The sequence below is a fragment of the Leopardus geoffroyi genome, chromosome E1, assembly GCF_018350155.1.
Source record: "Leopardus geoffroyi isolate Oge1 chromosome E1, O.geoffroyi_Oge1_pat1.0, whole genome shotgun sequence".
Taxonomy (NCBI): domain Eukaryota; kingdom Metazoa; phylum Chordata; class Mammalia; order Carnivora; family Felidae; genus Leopardus; species Leopardus geoffroyi.
This window is the reverse complement of record NC_059330.1, coordinates 52,802,871-52,827,064: the sequence shown is the minus strand read 5'-3', so window position 1 is coordinate 52,827,064 and position 24,194 is coordinate 52,802,871. Positions and strand designations below refer to the sequence as shown.

Sequence of the window (24,194 nt, the reverse complement as noted above, 5' to 3'; positions counted from 1 at the left end):
ATAATCTGGTGGTGCTGGGCTTTGACCCAATCTGGTGGATGGGGGCGGGTGGGATTCAGATGAATTCTCCCTGTGCTCCATTGTCTCTTGTCTTTTCCTGTGTGTCAGGACCATCCTGTGCACACCCTTTTCACCATTTATCTTTTATTCCGGTGCTGTGGAATCCTGTGCGTACCAAAAGATTCAGATGCAGTGAATTTCCGGACTGCTTCTTGCTAAAAACTGCTTTAATAGCAAACCCTGTTATAAGAGGGAGAGATTATAAATGTTCTTAACAAAAGGGAAAACCAAGGCACAGGAAAGTAAGCAGCTTGCCCTACCTCACCTAGCAAGATTATACCCGAATGGAACCTTCTGGCTCTAAGAAGGTCTGTGGAAGGTCACACACTGGGGGAAAAAAGCATATTTCTAGAAGAGAGGACGATCTAGCAAACATTACAGATTTGGTAGGGAAAGCGGTGGTCAGGATGGGGTGGTATGTGTTGAGTTTCATAGATAAGGGGATTTGGGGGAATAAAAGTAAATAAGAATGAACACCACACACACTTTAAAAAGGACTTTGTGAGTGTTGGCAAGGGGAAAAACAGTAGAGATTTTGTAAGAATGGAAGCTAGACTGAGCCTAAGCCAACGGGCACCGTGGCACAACTAAACAACAGAATGTGACCTCTGGGGGTGGGGTGGGGGAGATTTGCACAGCACCCCGCAGATCACAGGCCCTCAATCAATGTTGGAGGAATTTGCAAAGGAGGCCGAGGACTAACGTTGCCTCGATTTGATAACTACCATTTTCCTGGTTGCCATGATCCAGGCGTGGGACGCAAGCCAGGAATCCAAAAGGCAAAAACAGACAACGTGAGGTAATGCCAGAGAGTCTGGGTACCATTTAAGACTGTCAGAGACAAGGGCCTAGAAGTAAAACCAGCCTGAAGTGACAGAGACTTGCCTCCTTTGGAGACACTTCCCCAATCAGCCGGGGGGTGGGGGGGTGGGGGTGTGAGGGAGGGGGGGTGTCTCTGTGTGGGGGCAGGAGGGAAGGAGTGATTTCATCTGTTTAATGAAAAATAACCTGGACGTTTCTCTGATCCTGGAAACTCCCATCTCACTGAGGCCAAGGAAAACAGGATTAGGTCTTATTACTTCTACCAAGGCTTTGCATCTCCTCAGAAGGCGTTAAACTGCGGGGAACAGCAAAATAAGGTAATCTCACTCCATTGTCCCTGCAGATACACCAGGAAGGCTCTGAATCATTTAATGGGTTAATGGAACAGACTTCCTTCTGATCTTCTTTGCCAACTTTTATTTTGGCTTCTTCTGCCTTTTGAACAGATACCACCCCCCCCCCCTTTTTTTTTGGTATGTGTTCGTAGTAATAGAAAGTTTGCTCTGTTAAATTCAGACAGTGAAGTCACCCCCTCTGGCATTCTGTCTACTGACCAGCTACTGATTTCAGGTCTAACATCCCCCTCTGATTTCTACAGACCAGCTTTTGCCCTGAAGCATGAGGCTGTTAATACCACAGCAAACATTTTGCCTGCGCTGGCGACTGCTGATGCATAATTGCCTATGTGACCTAACGGGATGACACTCTCCCAGATTATTCCCCCCACCCCCCGCCCCGGTCGATTTTTGGGAACACGGTCTCTTCATTGGTGCCGAAAGTACACACACACAAAACGTAAACATCACAGTGATGTGTATGTAACCGTCTCTTTTCTACGTCAGTTCTTCAAATTATCCCTAAATGGGAGCATGGAGTAAGTCCACAGGGCCGCTTTCTTTTTAATGCAATGTATATTTATTGTAAACAATAATATACAAAAAAAAAAAAAAAGAAAAAAGGAAAGATGAGTTTCACAGAGAGAACAAAGGTTTGGGGAGGAAACAAGCAAAACAAACAAAACACAAACACAAACCAAACCTTACCTAAGGACAAAATATGATTTAAATGCCAGGTTTCTTAAGTTACAGAAATAGTTTTTTTTTTTAAAGATCTGCTTTTATACAGAAAATTGAAAGATGCCATATTATAAGAGTGCTTTAAGATTTTATTCTACTGACTTCTAAAACTGTTAATATATCTTTTTTTTTAAATTAAAAAAAAAAAAGTTTGCTGTCTTTTTTAAAAAGCAATCCTCAAACTCTCCAGCCACAGAAGGAATTAAGAATTAAGGTCTCGTTGGGCTGGTCCCCTCTGCGTTTCTTCCCTATCTCCGAGAGAACTTGCAGGGGACTATCCATGACACATGCCAGCATTGTTTTGCGTCACCACACACACACACGCACACACACACACACGCACACACGCGCACACACACACACAATTTAGGCAGCCCAAAGATCTGTGGCAGAAAACATTGCAAATGACTCAGTGATCCACTACATTTGCAACCTCTCATTTGTACAAAAAGAGAAACACGTTTCCAGTTTGTTTTCAACAAAACCACAAAGGAAAAAAAAAAAAAGGACAGACAAAAAGGCATTTATACAAATCTAGGACAAGAAATCCAAAGAAACTTGCTTTTAATAATAATAAAAAAAGATTAAAGAGATAAATAAAAAAAAAAACTGGTTACAGTTAAGAACATAATTTAACAACAGATGACCATACCCTTTGAGGAAGGTTCCAACAACCTATTTTAAAGAAGGTAAAATTAAAAAAAAATTTTTTTTTAAAGAGAAAGATTTTTTTTTTTTTTAATGAAAACCTCTCCTTACAGAATAAATAATTTTAGCACGTGGAATGTCTTGAAGGTCAACTGCTGGTGTTCGGAGAGGCACAGTGACAGTGTCAGAGAAAGGCCATAGCATCTGTACCCCACATGGGGCTTGAGCAGGCAACCAGGGGGCAGTGCGCTGGGACACTTGGCTGCTGAAACATTCCCAGAACAGATTTCAGCTTCTTTGCTTGGTTTCTACTTCTCTCTCAAGATTGCAGCAAACAAGCAAACGCACTAAAAAGTAAGAGTATTTTCCAGCAGCATGGTTTTAAGGCTCAAGGTATTTTCTCTTGTTTTTTTTTTTTTTAAAAAAAATATATATGATAAAGCTTACCAAATGCTTCTCTAAACTATGGTTTACTTCCATATTTGCAAAATAAGGCCTTTATTTCTCTAAGGCAGCTCCTCCTTGAATCAGAAAGCCTGAGGAATTAAGCAAAGCTAACCCCCAAAAACTGATCGCATAACACAAATTTGTGTGTTTTTTTTTTATGTTAATACAACAACACGCACACTTTTTTTTTTTTTTTTTTTTTTTTTTGTAAGAGAAAGCAAATCTGTACAAAAATACTCTGGTTGCAGGAAAAGCTAGGGCACGCTGTTCAACTAAGTAGTTTAGCTGTTGGGAAAATAAGAGCATTTAATTTCTTTTATCTAAAAATATGTATAAATCCCCTCAAAATGGTAATGAATCATACACAGTACATACTAAAAATATTTAAAATAGAGAATATTCCTCACAGAGGACTTTTTTCTTTAATTACTGCTAAAAAATAATTACAAAGTCCAAACAGGCAGAGAGACTGAGCAAATAAATTGATCACACGATTCTCCATTATCCTCCGTGATTGCTCTGAAGAAGGTCTTCGAGTCCGGTTTCTTGCGGGTTTTCCAACGGTCCATCCGGCCAAAAGCGGCCTGGCCCCCGATTTGCAACAAGGTGGTAATGCGTCTGGATGGCTAAGGTTTGTGTCTTGCAATCTGGGTCTGAGTTGCCTTTAGCTTAAACGTCTTTACGGAACGAGGTGGGGGGAAACGTGCCCAAGGAAATTCTGCTTGGTGATTTGTTTCTTCGGTTCTCCTTCTGATCGTCAAGGTCGTCATCACCCTCCGTGCAAGGTTTCCTCAAGGTCTGGTGAGCTGTGTGTAGACGGGCTGTTCCCAGTGCTGGGGGCTGTGGGTCTGCGGGATGGAAGGGACCCCGGACGTGTCGGCGATGGGCGTGTACATGGGCCGCTGCGCCGGGTTCATGTAGCTGAAGGTGGAGTAGAGGCTGGAGCCCTGGCCCGCCGCGTGGCTGTAGTAGGAGCCCGAGTTCTGGTGGTCGGTGTAGTCGTACTGCGAGCGGGTGATGGGCGGGTAGGAGGGGCTGTAGTGCGGGAGGTTGAAGGGGCTGTAGGCGATCTGCTGCGGCGAGTGCTGCTGCTGCTCGCTGTAGTGGCTGGGGCTCAGCTGCTCCGTCTTGATGTGCGTTCGCTGGGACTGGCCCGGCTCGCTGCTCAGCGTGGTCAGCGTGTGCGCCGCCTGCGGCTGCGGGGGCGCCGGCTGCGGCTGCGGGGGCGCCGGCTGCGGCTGCGGGGGCGCCTGCGGGGCCTGCGGGGCCTGCGGGGGCTGCTGCGGAGGGGGCGGCGGCGGCGCCTGCTGCTTGGACATCCACACGTGGCCCGCGGCCGTCGGGGTCGCCGCCGTGCTGTTGATGCCGTAGCTCCCCGTGTAGGTGACCTGGCCGTGCGTGGCCGGCACCCCCGGGTGGCCGTTGGGCGGCAGGTACTGGTCGAATTCGTTGACGTCGAAGGTCTCGATGTTGGAGATGACGTCGCTGCTCAGCTCGCCGATGTCCACGTCGCGGAAGTCGATGGGGGGCTGTCGGCCCCCCTCTGGCAGGGGGCGCCCCTCTCGCTTCAGGTCAGCCTTGCCCGGCTGCACGTCGGTTTTGGGGGTGGTGGGTGGCGTCGGGGGCCCCTGGGATTGCCCTGCGGGCAAGGAAAGAGAAGCAGCGCGGAAAAGTCAACCAGGGCCGTGCAGCGCAAAGGCCTCAATCTTAGGAACCCTCCTGGGACCCTCCCTCCAAACGAAAAGTGCCGTTAAGGACCCGCAACCGCGCGGGAGGCGCGCAGCACCGGAGACAAGTCGCCAAATGATTAACCTGCCGGTACACATTCGGGAATCTCCTTTTATCAGGGAGGGTCCGAGGCCCGGAGGGTCGGGAAGGCCAAATTGCTACTTGTGGAAGAAGCCTGTGTGTGCTTTTGGGGTGGCGGAGCCAGAGAAGAAGGGAGAAGTCCTGAAAAGCTGTAAAGGCATTTTACCTCGCCATAAAAATGAATCCCCTAGGATGGCTCTACATCCGTGTGCGTGCGCGCGCGCGTGTGTGTGTGTGTGTGTGTGTGTGCGCGCGCGCGCGTAGGGACTTCGCGGGGCCCTGGAAAGGGAGGGGAGGAGGCTGAGGCGCTCGGGGTAGTTTTTCCCTCCCCGGGGAGCGCAAAGTCCCTGGGGCGAGTCTGCTAGGTGGAGACCCGGGGGTGTGCCCGTCGGCCGCGGGAGGCGTAGCCGGGGGCTTGTGGGGGGACTCACCCGAGTGCTCGCCGCCCGGGGAGTGCACCTCGCTCATGCCGGAGGAGGAGTGCGGCGAGTCGGCCTGCAGCGCCTTGAAGATGGCGTTGGGGGAGATGTGCGTCTGCTCGGTGGCCTCCTCGGCCTCCGCCTGGCCGTTCTTCACCGACTTCCTCCGCCGCGGCTGGTACTTGTAATCCGGGTGGTCCTTCTTGTGCTGCACGCGCAGCCGCTCCGCCTCCTCCACGAAGGGCCGCTTCTCGCTCTCGTTCAGCAGTCTGGGGGCGGGGGAGGGGGCGCAGAGGGAAACACAGGGGCTTCTGTGAAACCGGCCGAGCTGTCAGGTCGGCGGGAGAGGGGGGCGACCCCGACCGCTCGGCTTCTTCGCGCACAACCCCTTCCTCCCTCCTCCCCGCTTTCCAGCCACTGCTGCAGCTCATAACTTTTCTTAAAAAAAAAAAAAAAAAAAAAAAAAAAAAAAAAAGTAAAAAGAAGGAAGAAAAAAAAAAAACCCAGAAAAATAAATCTCGGTTCTTTCAGTCCGACCTGAGCGGTCACTCCCGGCCCCGCCCTCTCTCCTCTTCTATTTTGGAAACCCTGGAGATGAAAATAGCTCTCCGCTGCTCGGCTCTAAGTGCCTTTGCCACCGTAGGTTACTGGCCCCCGCCCCCAACATCTTTAAAAACTTTCCAAAAAAACACTTAATCGGCAAGGAGCTTTCCTGCTCCGTCCCCCGCCCACTTGCGTCCACCTATTTCCAGCAGCGCTCCCCCCATTCCTGCCTGGAGTCTCCTCCAGCCTTGATGTCTGCGCCCCCCCCCCATCCCATCTCCTCGGTTGTGAGGCTGCACGGGAGAGCGCAGCTGGAGCGAGTGGGGGGCAAACTTCACTTCCCACCCAACCCCCCACTTGGGATTGAACTTCACAGCGACGGGAGGTAGCGCTGGCAGCCCCCTCCCACCGCGTCTCCCACAAGTCCTCACCCACCCTCCGGCTCTCTCCGTCCCCTTCCCCCCAGCCCTCCCCCTCCCTTTCCCAAGAGCAGTCCAAGAACTTTGTCAAACTCCGAGCCAAGTTACACTTCGTCCCCCCCCCCACTGCGCCCCCCCCCCGCCGGCTCCGGGACCGGCAACTCCCTCCTGCTGGGAGGCGGGGCACGGAGACGGTGTCGCGGCCAGCGCCCCCCGCCATCGCGGAGCCCACCCCGCCGCGCCGGCCCTACCTCCAGAGCTTGCCCAGCGTCTTGCTGAGCTCGGCGTTGTGCAGGTGCGGGTACTGGTCGGCGAGCTTCCTGCGCGCCGCCTGCGCCCACACCATGAAGGCGTTCATGGGCCGCTTGACGTGCGGCTTGTTTTTGCTCGAGCCGTTGACGCGCACTGGCATGGGTACCAGCGTCCAGTCGTAGCCCTTGAGCACCTGGCTGACCGCCTCGCGGATGCACACGGGGAACTTGTCCTCCTCGCTCTCCTTCTTCAGGTCCGGCTCGCCCTTGGAGAACGTGTTCTCCTGGGGCCGCGTGTTCTCGGTGTCCGAGCCGGAGCCCGAAGGGCAGGGCGAGCCCGCCGAGTCCTCGGACATGGTGGGGCTGGGGGCGCCGGACAGGCCCTTCTCCTGCTCGTCGGTCATCTTCATGAAGGGGTCCAGGAGATTCATACGCGGGCCCGGGGCAGGGGGCGGGTGGCCGGGAAAGGCGAGAAGCCGCGGCGGCTCGGGGGCTCGAGGCGCGGGCTCCTCTCCCCTCGGCTGCCCGGACGCGGAGCGAGCGGCTCCCGGGGAGCCTGGCGCGTCACCCGGCTGCGGCGGCGAGCACTTAGGAAGGCGCGCGGTGGCCAGCCCGCGGCTGCCCGCTCCAAGTGGGGGAAGGCGAACTGGAGAGGAGAAGGAGGAGGGGAAGAAAGAGAGCAAAAGCGGGGCGCTTGCACCCCTTCTCTTCTCCTGCAAAGAAAAGTTCCTGGAGTGAAAACTGGCAAGTCGCGGCGCCACTGAACTTTCCAGTGAGTTTCAAGCTCCGCTCTCAGCTCCTCAACTCCCAGCCCCGGGGCTCTTTAATAACTACTGCTCCTCACCTTAGAGACGGCCAGCCAATCACAGCACGGCATTTCAGGGGTTGGCAGGCAGCTGATTGGATTCGATTTTGCGGGGAGGAGGATTGTGGCACTGGGCTTGGGTGACGAGAGGGGAGGGGAAGAGCGGGGAGGGGAGCGCTGCCTCTGGTCTGGCTGGGGGGAGGGGGGGGAGGGGGGGGAGGGGGGCGGGGGACCCAGGACGTCCAAGTGTGTAAGTTTGCCGTACTCTCGTAATGTCAGAGTTTGGGGCCGTCTCCGCACCAATCTTGCGTGCCTGTGTGTGTGTGTGCGTGTGTGTGTGTGTGTGTGTGTGTGTGTGTGTGTGTGTGTGTGTGTCTAGACCAGGATCTGCCTCCACCCCCAAGCATTTCTTTTCGCTGCTTTCGGCGCGGTACCGGAGACTTAGCGAGAGTTTGCAGCGATCAAAAAGCAGTTCCTCCTTCACGCGTAGCCCAGTGTATGCGCCTGGAGCCTGCCTCCTCCGAAAAGTGCTTAGAAATGGTCTTTTGAAGCAAATGTTTTGGTGACTCAACGCCCGCTGTTCCTCTGTAATAATCCATATAAATAGATTAACATGCTCTGCTTCGCCGGGGCTGCTGCGGCTGGTAGGGATTCTGCTGCGCTCTTGCAAGGGGAATCAATGAAAACCAAAGCTGAGACTGGCGGTGGCGGCGACGCGGTAGCCCCGCGCCCGCGGGAGCCGTCCCGCGCCACAGCGACCTTGAACTGTGACAAGCCCTTCTCCCAACCCCCCCCCCCCCCCAAGCCCCCATCCCGCGACACTGCCCAGAGATAGGCAACTGCTTTGAACTTTCTGCTTTTCACCTCCGGGCCGAGAGACGGTAGTCGGGTCCTATTGCGACTCGAAGACTGCTAGGAGTTCTGGGGGAGGGGGTGGGGGGTGTCTCTGATGTATCTGGACTGAGATTTGTGCACAATCTTTGTGTTTGCACCAATTGCCTTTTAGTGCCTGGTTGGGTATCAGTTCTGGACGACAAGGAAAGTGCTAGACGCCTGCGGGTTACATGCCTTCAGAATCGCAAATAACAGCACAACTGTGGAAATCTCTTAATTTTAAACTTCCCCCTTTCTGGCTCTCCCAAATATCCGCCTCGAACTAAATTATTGTCACGGTGAATCAGCCGCATCACAGCAGAGACTTGCTGACTTCTAATTTGCACATTGCGGACACTATTGCAAGATTTAAAGGAATGGTTTTCCTTGAAGAATTGTTTTCAAAGATCTCGTTTTCTCTCATTTTCTTCCGAAGAGGTCGACGTTTCTTATAGGAAACGGAGCTCTTCAGAGGGCAGTTAAGTTACCACTTAGAGTTACTACTATTTACTTTTTAAACGAACGTAACTCACTCACAGTGGATGTCTATAGTGTCCTATATAGTTTGTTTACCAGTTTCAGAGACCTCCGGGTACAATAGCCGCGGTATTCATGGCCCCGTGAATTCGCTGGGAAAGTGTAAGAACAACTTCGTCCTTTCTTTGGAGAAGAGAGTCCCGCGTAGTGTCAACTGATTTCTGTGTCTTGGGGAGGGGACATTTGTGCATATAACTCAGTGATTCACAGACACCTGACCCAGGAGGACACTCCGAGACCAGAACTTCGGGCGGATATTTTAGCCAAGGCATCTGTATTTAGTTGCATTGTATTGTAGTTCTCATGTTTACTGGCTTAAAAGCACCGAAGACTGGGACTTGAAGATATTTTGGAATATTTCTCTAAATATTTATCGAGATAAATACGTGCACATATAAATATATATTTAATACACTTACGTAATAGGAGGATGTAAAAAACCGAACTTTAAATCATAAACTTACAGTGTTTTGTACATTTTCTGTTCGTTTGATGCAAGCATTTTGTATTCTTGTATCTTCTTGAAAACTTAGGATAAACAGTGGACTTTAAAAATGGCGCAATTTTCAACTGAATCCAGAGGGGGCGCCAAAAGCTCAGAAACTGCCTAACTCCCAGAAACTGCAGGAAAATTTAGATGGTGGTGGGGGGTGGGGGTGGTGTCTTCCACTCAATCAGGACTGCTCTGCGGCTGAGATTTATCTTTGCAGAAATTCCTACTACTCGATATTTCCTCCCGTTTGGATTCACCTCTGGGCAGCCCAGTTACAGGAAGTGGGAGGTGTGTGTCTATGGGGGACCCAGCAAGCAAAGAGTGTTCAAAGTGCCTGACGTTTCTGGTCTGCACAGAACCGGGAGACCGGGTCCCCGAAGGACCCCCGTCTCCCAGTTACCAGACGGCGCCCTCTGCTCCATGTGCCAGGACCAGACCAAGTCTGACTCGTGGACACCACTGATTAGCCAGTGGGGCGGTCCTGCATTTCCTCAGGGGCTCAGGTGCTGATTCCCCCACCTCCACTCAGGGGGCCAGTTCGCTCTCTTGTGAGTTTCTCGGGTCCCCTCTGACGTCTCCTCTCTGCCCCGGGAAGACGCTCGCGGTCTGCAGACCAGAGGACCCGCATCAGAGCCAGCTGGAGGGAAAGGAACCCATTATCAGCCTTCAGGTTACAGATCTGGAAACTGAGGCTGTTGGCTCAGGTTTAGCCAGAGCATTCTGCCGGGAGCCAAACTCGCTGGGCTCCTCATTCTGGTGGGGATAAGGAAGGGAAAGGGCGCAGGTCAAGAAAAGCTGCAGGCAAGGAGGTGGGGTGGGGGCACTTCACAAGCGCGCAGCGAGCATTCCGGTCTCCACTCGAAGCCAGCGCCGTTAGGTCTGCCGCCAGGAGCAGAGACTTGGAGGTGCAAGCGGATCCCAAGGGGGAGCTCGGGAAACCGAGGTCTGGGATCACCCCTCCTCCCCTCTTTGGGCGACCAGGGCCGGCGCCGGGCTCAATTTCCCTAGCCTGGGCCGCCAATCTTCCTCCGCGTCTAAACGGGCGCGCCGAGTCCCGGAGCCCGGAGATGTTGGCGTAGGGCGAGTTTCGCGGGCTGCACAGGGTGGGGGTTTCCTACTCCGAATGAGGGTGGCGGTGGGTGCGAACGGGGTTCCCTCTACCTGGGGAATTAGGGACCATAGTCTCCCTCTCCAAAATGTCGTAGCAAAAGTGGGGAGCGTGTCTCAATCCGTTTTCAGCAAGGATGCATGTCCCAGAAGAATTCGGTTGGGTTGAGCAGAAGAAGAGTCTCCCAAAGATCTCAGCCCTGGTTCTCTATAGAGGTGCTCAGGGAAGGGGATACCCCCTCTCTCTGCCAATTCCCTGGGGCGCGGTTCCCTTGAGACTAAAGACCCCAATCCCTGGGGGGACCCTTGGGTCCCTGCGCCCTCCGCTCCCAGCCTCTCCTCGGTAATTAGTACTATTCCCGGGCGTGGCGCGCCTTTGTCGGCCGCTCTTCAGGCCGGTTCTCTGGGGAAGGGAGCGGCGGCGGGTAAGCCCAGTCTCAGGACGGGCGTTGGGCTGGACAGCAACAGCAGAGGGAAAAGGAAAGTGCCAGACAGCTGCGTAGGTGCGCAGTAGGTATCTATGGAGGGCCGAATGCATGTGACCTTTGGACGTTTTGCCCGAGTGGGTGTATGACCCGTCACAAGCCTCCAGAGCCCCTAGCGACCGTTTTGTAAACGTATGTGACTGTAAGTTTTACATGTGGAATTCTCCCCAGACAGGCGCCCTTCTTTGGGAGATTATCCGACACGTAGAAGACCCCCCCCCCCCCCTTAAACTGTAGGCCAAGAAGGGCGTTTCGTTTTCTTCCCTTTTCTGTTTTGTAACAGAAAGAGGAGTGAAGTGGACAGAGGTGCTGGGTGAGGGAGGCGTGGACCGGGAAAGTGCTCCCCGGTGACCTGGCCGGGGTGTGAGGCCCCAGGGGCTTTACCCCAGCGGGACGCGCCTGGGGGGTGCAGACCAGAGCCAAAGCAGGGGACTGGACTAGCTCCTCCAGGACCGTCTTACTAGCTGAAGGGAAAAGAGGGAATGGGAGGGGGAAGTCCTAGTTCCGAAGGGCCTGTTGTGTTTCCAAGGGGTGTGTGTGTGTGTGTGTGTGTGTGTTCTCCTTACTTTTCCGAAAATATGTCTCAAGGCAGTGTACAAGGGAGCCTTGCGTCTTTTGGATTCCCTCAATGCATCCCTAGAACGGCCTGGAAATTTCCTTAGGCCAAGTTTTATGACCAGCCTCCCTCCTTCTCCTTTTTAAAATCTTTAAGGCATTTGCAGCTGAAGGCGCTTTTGCCTTGTTGATCTAAAAATACAAATAAAGTAAAGCGCTCAACACCCGGGTGCTTCCTTTTGCAGCCGACTGGGACAGGCCAAGGAGGCTGCCCTCAGCACCAAGACTTCCTCCGCAGTTCCTTCCACCTGTACCTCCTCCATCACCCCCCCATCCCCTCCCACCCCCTCCCACCCCCTCCCATCCCCTGTTGGTTTAAGGGTGCTCTGTGCCAAGGGGGGGGGGGGGTGGACGGACAGAGCTGAGAATCTCAGAGGACAGTTTTGTGTGAATCTCCCAGGGTAGGCTGGGTGGTGCAAGGACTTCATGTCAGCCTGAAGGGGCTGGAGCCAGCTGCTCCCACTAAGCCGTCCTATCGGGTGGGTCATTATGTCGGATCTTTATTAATCCGAGAAAATATGTCCATCAAACCACGTTAAAGGAGAAATGCTCTTAATATACAATCCCGAACGAAGGTAGCTGTCAGAATTAAAGACGAATGCTCTTGCGCCTTTCTTGCAAGCCTTTTCTATCTCACCCACCCCCCCCTCCAAAAGACCCCCTGGGGGGAGGGGTGCGCGGAGCACATCTCCGGGTTTGCCAGGACCCACAGCTTCACTGGGTCAAACCGGGCGCCCTGCAGCTGCGAGCTGGGCTCGGCTTTGGAGAAGCTTGAGCGCGCAGCCGGGTTGCCTGACTTCAGGCAGGAACTCCGGTTCTGCCCCCGGGAACCGCGAGGGCAGAGCCCGTGAAGTCAGCCCCCAACTTTGGGGTTTTCCGGAGGACGGTGACGTCCTCACGCGGGGTGGGGCGGGGGGGGGGGGGCTCTGGCTGCAGAGTGTTCTCGGATCTGTGACGTCAGAAAACTGCCAGGGGGTTGTCGGACCCTGAACCCCTTAGAACCGCCCCCCCCCCGGTGTTGGGGGGGGAAGCTTAGGAAAGTGGGGGCCACAGGGAACTTGGGGGGGGGAACCCGCTGGGCTTCCAGCCAAGTCATTGTTTATTTCAAATTAATTTCTTGGTGCGCGTCCTGTCTGCAAGCCTGCGGGAGAGACAGCGTTATTACCCGGTTCCATTCCGGTTTTGTTTGAAGGGGAAGCCAGGGGTGTCTCCAGCACCGTCTCAGCTTTCGATAGGCAGATCAGAATATTTTTGAGAAAGCGGGGTTGTTTTTTTTTTTCCTTTTCCCACTTTTCTCCCCTTTTCTCTTTAACATCTTACTCCCAAGGCCCTTTCACTGACGTCAAAGGTGTCAGTGGACTCTTAAATGCCTTTTCTTCCTCCTCGGTTACACTCTCCTCCCTAATTTCTTTTATAAATGAGAGTGAAATTTGGCCAGGCAAAGAAGAGAGGGACAGTTTTTGTTTGTTTGTTTGTTCCTCTCTGCTCCCTTTAAATCATTAAGACCCAGAAAATCTCACAGTGTCCCCGTTACTATCTTTAGGACACAGTGTATTTACATCTAATGGGAAAGGGCAGACTGTTTGCTTTCACAGTGAGTCCTAGCCCTGGAATCTGCTGCTACCCCAATTTCCAGATTGGCTGAAACGCAAGGGAAAGTCCCAACGAGAGCCGGGTCCGACAAGGTATGGGCTGTCTACAGAAAAGGCTTCCTTCTGGGGTGCTCTTAAAGCTCACAAAATTGTCAGCTTTGATTGGCAGGAGGCTGTCTTTTTAGCCTCATCTGCCTTAACATCCACATGCAAACCAGAGACATATAAGCAGTTATTGCTGTAAATTAGGGATAAGGTCACCATAGATTCAATCACCAGAGCATTTATCATTCTTTTTTTTTTTTTTTTTAATTTTTTTTTCAACGTTTATTTATTTTTGGGACAGAGAGAGACAGAGCATGAACGGGGGAGGGGCAGAGAGAGAGGGAGACACAGAATCGGAAACAGGCTCCAGGCTCTGAGCCATCAGCCCAGAGCCCGACGCGGGGCTCGAACTCATGGACCGCGAGATCGTGACCTGGCTGAAGTCAGACGCTTAACCGACTGCGCCACCCAGGCGCCCCGCATTTATCATTCTTTAAAAGAGAAGATAAAGTCTCGGAGGGCCTTAAAAGTAGACATCTTTCCCTTAGATGCTTTCTTGGGGGCAATGGAGACATCCGCAGGATATGTTTCCCTCAGCAACTGGGAGAAAAGGCAGTGTCTGGCTAGTGTTGATACCTCTGGTGGGACAAGAAGGCACACTGGGTGGTCTTGGCTCAGGGTCCCCAGCCATTCACCCACCCCAACCCCTGCCTCCAGGGTCTACTCTCTCCCCCCGGGGCCCTTCCCTCCAAATCTCGAGAGGGAGCCCAGAATCCAGCTTTCCTCTGAATCCTAACTAATACATGCACGAACTATTGCAGGCAGCAAGCCCGATGCTTGCAGATTTTGAGTCATGGATGACCGCAGAAGGTTGTACAGGGCTCGAGGCAGCCGACCGGATGGGTCTGAGTGTTGGCGCTTGGGCCGTAGATGATGGAGGAGAGCTCTGGGTGGAAAACGTCCAATGTAGTGGAGACATCCTTCATTCTTTCGCTTGCCATGCCTCTCCCAGTTAGCCCGGCACTAATCATTCTCAGCCCCCACACACGTCAGCTCAGCAAATATCATTGGAGGGCTCACTACGTGCGTGAGCACCCGAAGGGGCCAACACAGGGTCTCTGCTGTTACTGCCTTCGTGTCTGGTTGCCTTCCGAATTCAGTCGCTGTCTGCTCCTGTGCCATTTTGCCCCCGGGGCATCTCGTGTCCTGAGACCCTCTTTCTCTGCCTGTAGCATGGATGTCCATTCCCTTGCCCTGAAAGCGTGCGTGGGTCACAGGGAGCTGCCCTCCGTCCTTGTTGCTCCATCAGAGTGCTGAGCGGAAGGCGAAACAGGGGCGCCCGGCTCCACGGTGGGCTCCCTGCCCTCCCTCTCCTGAGCCCCAGAAGTCACCTCTCTTCTTCCATCTCTGCTGCTCTTTGCCTGAGCCGTCACCTCCCACCCCGCCTCCCCTCCCCTTTCTTGGTCCAAGCCCAGAAATGCCTTGTAGTGTGTGGTAGGCTTCACTCTCTCTTTGGGGGACATCTGCCAACCAGCACAGTGGTGATGACAGTTTCCAGATGATTTTCCAGGAGCAGAGAAATCTTCTGAGGGAGGAGAGAGTGGCATTGGCCAAACGCTGAGTGGGCTGAACATTGTGGTTCCGGAAGAGGCCCAGGGAGGTGGAGCTTCGCAGGGCTCCAAGATTTCTTTTTCCCCTCTAGATTCTGCCTAAAGCAAAAGTCACTAATTGCTTTTTATTTTCCTGGCACTTTGGAGGTTCTCCGGATTCTGACTCTCCTCCAGGACCTTAGGTCTGAGGAAAGCAGGGCCTCAGGGTGATCCCGGTGGGGGGCGTTTGCCTCCAGGCTCACCTGCCGCAGCTCAGCTAGGCCCAAGACCCGATCCAGCCAACTTCTGGGCTAGTTCCCTTGGCCAAGGGGACTGGACAGGTGAGGCGGAGGATGGCAGGAACACTCACCGGCCCCCTTCCTCTGTCCCTGTGCTTCGTCAGCCCAATTTCAGTTCTGCCGAGGACACTTTGATTTTTCAGTCAAACCAACCAGGAAGTGGGGGTGACGTTGCCTTTGAGATTTAACCATGAGTCCCGACAAGAAATGGTTAGATTCTCTTTTGGTTCTGAAAAATTCCAAGCAACGCTCCCTTTGAAGGAAAGAATTATTGACTTACATTTATTCCTAAGAGCATTGCTAACTTCTCAAGTCTCTTCCATGTCCTCTGGCCATTTCTCAATGACTCATGGGCGGAACTCGCCCTGTCTTTCTAGACTAATGTACTGGTTTCTTCCCCATAGTCAAGATTTTCCTTTCTAACGTGCCGTGCCGGGGAGCCCTCATCACAACCCTTGCTTGCACTAATCCTCTCTCTTTTCAGGGAATGGTGTCTCTCTCAATAAAAGCTGCCCTCACCAACTGTTCTCTTAGAAAAGATGTGAGACTCATTCAGACTATGGAGTAAATGACTATTAAGGCTCTGTATACTCTGAGTCTAAGAGACAGTCAGATTTTGGTAGGCAGTGGAGGTCCAGTCCAAACGCTGAACCCTCTGTGAAGACTTGAGGTCTCTCCAAGAAAAGGTATTTGCTCCTGTCTCTGTGTTCTTACAACATTTTGTTCATGCCTTTTTGTGTGGTCATTGGCCTGTTGTGTGTATATGCTCACCCCTAAACCGTGATCTCCTCGAGGACAAGGACAGAGTGTTATATCTTCCTCTATATGCCACATAGACTCTGCCCAGTAAATGTTCAGTGAGGGAATGAATGACCAAAATTTAGCCAAAGCAATGACTACCTAATGGTACGTCTCAGCTACCAGGCACATCGTGGGATACCTTGGCCAGTAGATGAGATCTTCATGGCTTTCCTCAAAATGTCTCCTGTAGATGCCTACCTATGCCCCTCACAAGAAAGTCTGTCCTTGCCTGGAACCTTCTTCTAAATTCCCTGTCCTCAAGACTTCTTTCTTTAAGAAAGGGTGTTAGAGAATATTTGGAGAATATTTGGAGTGATGGACATAAAGCTTTCAGATTGCAATCTTTATACATTTCTGGCCTGGATTTACAGGTTTTGAGAAAACAATCCAACCACAAACCAAAATCATTATTAACCTATCAGAACCTCTAAAACCTCTAGACCTTGCTACCCAAATATACAATGATAATAAATATTTTTTTTCTTCCTGGTTTCCTTGCTTGCTTTTCTAAGCACAAAGCACAGTCCTGTCATGGATGAGCCGTGCTGTGGCTGAGTGCTGAATGGATGGCAGGAGGGGGTGGTGGGGGGCGGTGGGGCAGGGGTGCAGAGGAGACAATTATGACCTGGCTTCCCCCTGCAGCTCCTCTAAGGAAGGCATTTTCTTTTCTCTGCAAACGGCCCTGCTGTTTGTTTGGAGAAGGAGAGCTGTGGGTCTGGAATTAGGGGGTATCATGTGGGCTGCACGTGTGGCTGGAGCTACCTGAAATCTGTAGGCTAATCACTCCCAGATGGCCCCAGGGACTGCAGTCCCAAGAGCCCCAGAAACCCAAATCCGTCCCGAGTCCTCCTGGGGGCGGGGGCGGGGGCGGGAGGGATTTAAAGGGAAAGTGAGGATAGCGGTAGGTACACGTGCATCTTCTGTGCCTAGGCACTTTGGGGGCTCGCGATTCCGTTTGGAATCCCCCCTACATCCTTTCCGACCAGAGGCATTTGCAAAAACAATGTCACCCATCTCCACCCCTGCCCCTAAATCCAAACTGTGATTTATTTGGAAGAGGAGGAGGAGGAGGAGGAGGAAATTGAGAAGCAGGAGAGGAGAGAAACACTAGCCTCCAGGCCCTGTTGCCCAGCTTGAGGGTGGGGTGGGGTGGGGTGGGTGGAGTTAATTTCAACAGGTATTTATGTAGATATTAAGTGTCAAAATGCCTTAGCTTTTTGCTGCTTCTGGGTGAATTTTTTTTCTCAGGCCGGTGGGGTGATGCGGTGAGGGGCCAAGAATGTGCATTCTCCGCTAGCCAATGAGCAGCCACCCCACGTAGGAACGGTGGGGTGCCAGCTTGGACAGGAAAAGCTGTCATCGTGGCCTCCATCTGTTCAGAGACTCTCCCTGCTCTGCCCCAGGCCCTGTGTCCATTTCTTTTTTTTTTTAATTTTTTTTTTCAACGTTTATTTTATTTTTGGGACAGAGAGAGACAGAGCATGAACGGGGGAGGGGCAGAGAGAGAGGGAGACACAGAATCGGAAACAGGCTCCAGGCTCTGAGCCATCAGCCCAGAGCCCGACGCGGGGCTCGAACTCACGGACCGCGAGATCGTGACCTGGCTGAAGTCGGACGCTTAACCGACTGCGCCACCCAGGCGCCCCACTGTGTCCATTTCTGTCCGCACTACGGGCTGTATCTCTCTACCCCCATAACCAGCCTTTGCCTGGACTCGCTTAAGACCACTGTGCACAGCCCCCACCCAACAGCCATCCGAGGGCTGCGGGCACCACTCGTTCACAGAGAGGAGCCCGGGGGGCAGGCTGCTCGTCCTGTCTGCTCCACGCACATCACTCTGAAGCCCACATAGTCACCTGCTCTTCCCCTTCTCACCTATGGCTGAAAAAATAATCCCACTGCTAATGAATATTCCTGGCTGCTGCTTCCTGCTTCTGCTTTTGAAATGCCCTTACATCCACTCGTCAACTCTATTCCCTGGACATGTCCTGGAGGTGGTGAGGGGAAGAAATTACTCTTTGCTTTTCATGTGAAGAAACCGAAGCCCCGAGAAGAGCGTGTGGCTCGCTCAAGGTCAGGCAGTTAATGGGAGAGGCAGATCCCGGGATGCTGGTGCGAGGTGGCTGCCCCCACCCCTCCTGCAGGGCCTCATGCACCGAGAATTCCACAGGCTGCTGTGAGCAGGGAGCCCTGTTCCCAGGCACGCAGGCTCCCCCACAGGCTTGTCCTCCCCGAGCTCCAGCTCCTTTTTGGGTCACACGGAGAGACTGGGGCTTCACTCTTTTGTGACGTGCAGTTTTTGATCTTATCTCCTCCTTTCTCTCCTAATCAGAGTTTGGCTGCCTTTGTCTCCGGGGAGCAGAGAACAAATTGTGACTTGAACCGTGCACATTCCACGTGTCTTCCCTCCTCTTTATTCCTCTTTCATGAGAACCTTTCTGGGTTTGCAGGAGTGGTGCCTTGGTTGATTTTGTCTCACGGCACTTCATTTTGCTCTGTGAGCTGGGCTTCTTTCTTTCTTTCTTTCTTTCTTTCTTTCTTTCTTTCTTTTTTCTGGGTTATGTGGCAGCCCCCTTTCACCTCTTGAGCGAGGCTTGTCTAGATTTCCAAGATCATTTTGTTCTCCAGGGCAGAAAAGGATTGTCGCTATCCCTTTAAGTCCAGGCAAGTCCTCATTTGGAAGTGCAGGCCCTCCATTATGAACCCGATCCAAATTTTCTTTCTGTCCCATGGGGACATTTATTAGCAAGGGGAAACGTTTGCAGAGCCCTTACTCTGTGTCCATGATGTACATAGGGTTTTCCTTGGATGAAGCGCCTGGACCCCCTCAGAGAACCTTCTGTGGTCGTTCTTCTTCTTATTTTTTCCCATTTAACAGGTGAGAAAGCCGAGGTCTAGGACGTTTAATTCTCTTGTCTAAACTTCCAGCTCTAAGTGTTAAGGGGTAAAAGCCCTACCAACTCCTGGGTGCTCACTGTGTAAAAATTCACTTACTACAGAGGCCAGGTGGGATATACCGTCATCATCTCTATTCCATGGTGGGGGGAGCTGTTTACCCACGGTCTTCTTTGTTAGGGGCCCTGCCTTATTTCCTTTGGACTCTATCTTGTGGGGGGTGTTAATCCCCATTTGGGGTCTTGCATTTTGCACAAGCCATGGCGGGTGTGGTGACCTGATGATTTCAGTGGTTGCCTGCACCTGTCTTTGGGACTCCCTATTTGCCCTTATGAGCCATGCTCCCCCTCTGCACAGACTCCTGACGTGTCCCCTGAGGCCAAAGGGCATGACCTTTTTGGGATGAGTCAAAATTAGGATCCTCTGGCTCAAACGTGGTCTGAATGATAACGCATTTCATTTGTACCGCAAAGATTGATGTTTAAAACTTGACCGTGTTTAACACGCCCAGGGTGTGTGCTGTGATGCCTGTTTAAGGAGAGAGGAAGCTGGAGCACAGAAGATGGGGCAGAGACACGGCTTTGGAGGCATGGCATTCAGACCCCTGATGACGGCGAAGTCCTTCCCACTGTTCTAGCTGTTTTTTTTCCGTGGAAGAGCCAGCTTAGAATTCAACAGATCTCAGTCTTCATTTTGGGCAATTATCCCTGTATAATTGGTTGGGAAAATGGAAAAGTGGGGTAAAGGCGATTGCTAAGGACTGTCTCCAGAGAATATATCAGAATGAGGACAGCAGACTTCAAAGAAGGAGAAAGATCACATTTTTTTTTTTTTCAACGTTTATTTATTTTTGGGACAGAGAGAGATAGAGCATGAACGGTGGAGGGGCAGAGAGAGAGGGAGACACAGAATCGGAAACAGGCTCCAGGCTCTGAGCCATCAGCCCAGAGCCCGACGCGGGGCTCGAACTCACGGACCGCGAGATCGTGACCTGGCTGAAGTCGGACGCCCAACCGACTGCGCCACCCAGGCGCCCCTGAGAAAGATCACATTTAATTGCTGTTCCCTGAGCCCAGAGCCTCTCTGGGAGGCCCAGGAACCTAGTGGGGGACAAGAACGATGACAAATTCAAATGTTAGGACTCTTGCCTCTAGGAAGCTTCCAATAGGTTCTAACAATGGCACAGAAATCTTTAAAGAAGCAGCACAGGTTCGTTCCACAAGCATTTCACGAGCGTCTAAAAGCGGCCTAGGGGCCCCTGGGTGGCGCAGTCGGTTAGGCGTCCGACTTCAGCCAGGTCACGATCTCGCGGTCCGTGAGTTCGAGCCCCGCGTCGGGCTCTGGGCTGATGGCTCAGAGCCTGGAGCCTGTTTCCGATTCTGTGTCTCCCTCTCTCTCTGCCCCTCCCCCGTTCATGCTCTGTCTCTCTCTGTCCCAAAAATAAATAAACGTTGAAAAAAAAATTTATAAAAAAAAAATAAATAAAAATAAAAGCGGCCTGGTTGCACACTGTACAACTACATAAACGGACCAACCCAAGGGCAACTGCATTTCTTTTCTTTTTTTTCTATCAGTTTTTTTTTTTAAGTTTATTTATTTTGAGAGAGGGAAAGAGAGCATGAGTGGTGGAAGGCAGAGAGAGAGGGAGAGGGACAGAGAGAGAGAGAGAGAGAGAGAGAGAGAGGGAGATCTGTCAGCATGGAGCCGGACACGGGGATCGAACTCATGTACCTTGAGATACTGACCTGAGTCAAAACCAAGAGTCAGAAGCCTAACCAACTGAGCCACTTAGGCTCCCCCTGCATTTCTTAATTCATCCTATCATGCTGTCCTGCTTTCTTAGTTCTAAAGCCCTTGTCAGCTTGGCCTTTTGCAAACAAACAAACAAACAAACACGAACAAAGCCTCACGGCTTTGGGGACCTGATTAGCAAAAGAGAAAGCAACACATGTGTGCTATGTAACTGGCACTCCCATAGCCCTTCCCCCTGTGTGGCTGACTGTCTTTTTCTAAGGCTGTGGCCACAGAGGTTTCCATGGACATTATAAAGTGCTTTGTGTATTGGAAACTGTGAATAAAAAGGTAAGGGGGGGGGGGGGGGGGAGGCGAGCCACCGAGCTCACCCAAACCCTAAACCTCAGACTCTTGGAAAGGAGCAGCTGCATGGAACCATCCCAGACTGCAAACATGCCTTCCGCAGGGAAGGCAAAGGACACATTGCCTGAGAGACTGGTGGTTCAGCCGCTCTGGAGGCCTTGGCTGCTGAGTCCACACCGAGGAGGAGTGGAGAGCCTTTCTAAGTTTCTGAAGGCAAGGCAGTTGCTTCCTGCCGCCCCCCACCTCCTCCATGTGACAAGGCTGGCCCTCTCCCCTGGGGGCTCCTGGCTGCCCCCCAGAGCTAACCTCCTCCATAGCAGTCACCTGTCCTGCCAGTGCTTATCTGGGAGAGCAGGAGCCCCACCTTTCAACCCCCCCCCCCCCCCCCCCCCCCCCGAGTTTCTGAAAGAAGGTATTGTTATTTCCTCAAAACTGCTCAGGTTAGGAACAAAGGCAGACTCTGGATCTTCTTTAAGCAGGAGAGAATTGAATTGACATTCCTTTAAAATGGCTTGTTATTACAGCCGATTTCTGCTAACAATTACTTGACAATATAGAAGGAGATCTGACTCCTTTAGGGTCTTGCTGAGTTTTCCTTTTCTCTTTTTCTTTTTGCAGAGCCTTAAAAAAAAAATGGATGCGTACTTGGAGCTCAGACTGAGACAGGTCTAGTCTATTTGCATCCACGATGTCTGTGTAAATCTTACAGGACAAATAATGATTTTATATGGGTGTGCATGTGCGTGTGTATGTGTGTCTGAGTGTGTATATGCACACGTAAGTGTGCTGTCAGAGCAAAGAAAGTGGAGATACTTTCTTCCTTTTATAATTATGTGCTCTCTTCTTGAGAACAAGGTTGCAGAAAGAAAAGTGAGTTTTAGAAACGTGTATGTGAGAAGTGTATTATGACGGCTTGTGTCACAAGCGGATTTCATATTTTTTTTGTTATCTGGTTTGAGCAAATCCGGTGCACGTACTTGATGTTCAACAAATATTTGTTAAAGAATTGCACCTGTTAGGTTGATATGTTGAAGTAGAAGGGAGTCCAGACTGGGAGCTGGAATCTGTCAGCTGGGAGTAAAATGCTTTATTGTTGGTTTGGGAGATACGAACAGCCTGAAGATTCTAGTGCAACACAGGGTAAGCAGATGGTCAGGACATTTGGTTACACCTAAATTTTTTGTGAACACGGCACAACCTCCATATATCTTTCTGGTAATAATCCTAAGTCCTTAGACCAAAATGCAACCTCTGTGTTCCTGTAAACACGTTATGTGATCTTCTGTAAAACACTGTGCTTCTCAATCAGCCAGTTTCCTCCTATTAAAGATGAGAAGTTGTCTTGTCTGAGTTTCCGTTGATATTCAAGCTGCATGGTCTCCGACTTACCAGGAGTTTTGACGTCCCAGAGAAGAGCTAGATTTAAAAGCCCATCCAAACCAGACGCCTGGCATTATCAACATGGTTATTCCATTAGATCTGTCTGCTTGAGAGAGAAGCTGGGATGGAATTGGTGGGTGCCTCAAATGCCCTAGCCTCTGAAAGGTAAGATACTCCATGAATGTCCCTTGCAGCCTGACAGTATCTCGTCAGCTCAGTAGACGACCGAACAGAAAATTCCCTGAATGCGAGGAGATCTGGTGGTTTGGGGATGGCCGGAAGCTGCATCGGGACTTGAGATGTGTTCTGGCTCTTTTGGAGGTCATGTCCATATAATCGTCTCTGTAATGTGAGCCTCACACCAAAGGAGCAGAATCTTTTTTTGATGAGGATGTGTTTGTTAGCAGATGGATATGTTTTTGTTTGTTTGTTTCAACCCAAACCGAAGTGTCGCTTTTCCCTCTCACCCCTTTGTTCCTACCTTCCCGGCTCCCGCTTATGGGCCCCACACATTGATTTTAATTTTCAACACTTAGCGCCTGGCTTAGTGATCTAAGATCACTGACTCAGAAAACGGGAAAGGTCAGTCTGACTAACACCTCACCCGGCGTCCTGGGATTAGCATCCAAAACAAACAGATCAGAGATGGGATGTACACTCCCAAGAGACAATTCCCACGTGTGAGAAAGCCCAGGAGAAACGGATGGCATTTCTCAAGCTCACTGACGTCACTCAGGTTCATGATCCAAGGCTCTACCTTCCTGAGGTTGGGGGTTGGGATCCTCCCGGAAGAACAGAAGAACGGGGCTGGTGGATTAAAAAAAGTAGGGGGAGGGAGAGGCGTTCTTTCTGCTAATCGAAGGAGAAACCAAATAAAAGGAATGAAGTCCAAGAAAAATACAACTCTATTGTTTTGGGGGCATGAGATGCTGGCTTGGAGGCTTCATTGAGTAATCCAGACCACACCCCTTCTCTGTGGGACTGAAGGAATGTTGGCTCTCTCTCTGGAGGCCAGGTGGGAGGTGGGTAGACAGGTCTATGGAGATGAGAATTTCTTGGAGCTGGAACTCTCTGAACATCCCCCATGGCCTTGCAGCTGGGAGGCTGGGGCACAAGGAAGCAGGAATGCAGTGCTGAATTGGAGCCAGGGCGCCATGACCACAGTAAGGGGTGGGGGGAGCGGAGGAAGGTGGAAGGAAACTCGGAAACGGGGAGGGGAAATGATAGCGTTCTTCTTGCCCTCCTCTGAACAGGGGCTTCTGTGTCCTCAAAAGCCCCCTGGCTTCCTTTCCTTAAACCGTAGGGCGGAGACCCAGGGAGGGGTGGTGCGTCTGGGTCTGGGGAGCGACAGGAAGCAGGAAGTACCAGTCATTTCACAAGAAGGCTTGACAGTGTAGAGAGAGCCAGCGAAAACTGGCAGACCCCCAAGGTGGGGTAGGAAAGTCTGGCCTGGCATAAGGATCACGTGGCTTCACATAGTTTTGTGGGTTTGTTAAAAAACAAGGCAGTCCACAAAGTTGTTCTGCCAGCCCACCTAAAACATCACTTTCTCTTCCCCATCGTTGATTGTTTCTCTACCATGACATGTCAGCTGCTGGCGGTGAATGTCTGTGGCCCACAGAAGGGTTAAGGTGACCAGAGGTCTCGGCAGGACAGTCCTTCAGAGCATCGAGTTCTTACCTGTGATTCTCGTGAACATATGTAGGTTTTCGACAGACCCTACTACCTTCTTTTAGCCCTCTTCCCCTCTCGTTCCTCTGTCTCTGTAGATTTCAGCAAGAGCCCTACTGGTGTGGCTATAGCTCCAGAATCGCTTGGAGCTCTATGTGGGGGAGACTTTCACTGTTGGATCAGTGTTGGATTGGTTTCCTTCTGAACACATCTGTTCCCCCTTTTTTGGATCTTTGTCTCTGTCCTGGGCTGGGGAATCTCTCATGCAAACTGTAGCTCCCACTCCCCAAATTCTAACTTATCTTCTTCAACTATTACTGGCAAAGACTCAGCACATGCCTCGGCTTTGTCATCTTGGATGCAAAATTTATCAGATTCATCCACAGTGTCCTATCTTGGTCTATCTGAAACTACAT

At 51.7% G+C, this 24,194-nt stretch overlaps 1 protein-coding gene and 1 long non-coding RNA gene across 2 annotated transcripts in view; one reads left to right on the top strand and one right to left on the bottom strand.

Annotated features, from left to right (window-relative positions):
- LOC123604000 overlaps window positions 1–24,194 on the top strand; it is a 433,813-nt gene that overhangs the window by 384,705 nt on the left and 24,914 nt on the right. The window lies entirely within an intron of this gene.
- Window positions 2,506–7,299, bottom strand: SOX9 (SRY-box transcription factor 9). The gene is made up of 3 exons (XM_045489572.1): window positions 6,495–7,299; window positions 5,294–5,550; window positions 2,506–4,692 (listed from the first exon to the last, which is right to left on the bottom strand). Exons 1-3 carry the CDS (start codon window positions 6,923–6,925, stop codon window positions 3,845–3,847), a joined length of 1,536 nt encoding a protein of 511 aa, XP_045345528.1. The 5' UTR covers window positions 6,926–7,299; the 3' UTR covers window positions 2,506–3,844.

Bases quoted from the DNA above. Each gene is read 5' to 3' on its own strand.
- SOX9 (XM_045489572.1), bottom strand. From the start codon at position 6,925: ATGAATCTCCTGGACCCCTTCATGAAGATGACCGACGAGCAGGAGAAG. The intron at 5,551-6,494 runs GTAGGGCCGGCG...CCCCGCCCCCAG, and splicing joins ACGCTGGGCAAGCTCTGGAG to ACTGCTGAACGAGAGCGAGA. The intron at 4,693-5,293 runs GTGAGTCCCCCC...CCTTGCCCGCAG, and splicing joins CCCGGGCGGCGAGCACTCGG to GGCAATCCCAGGGGCCCCCG.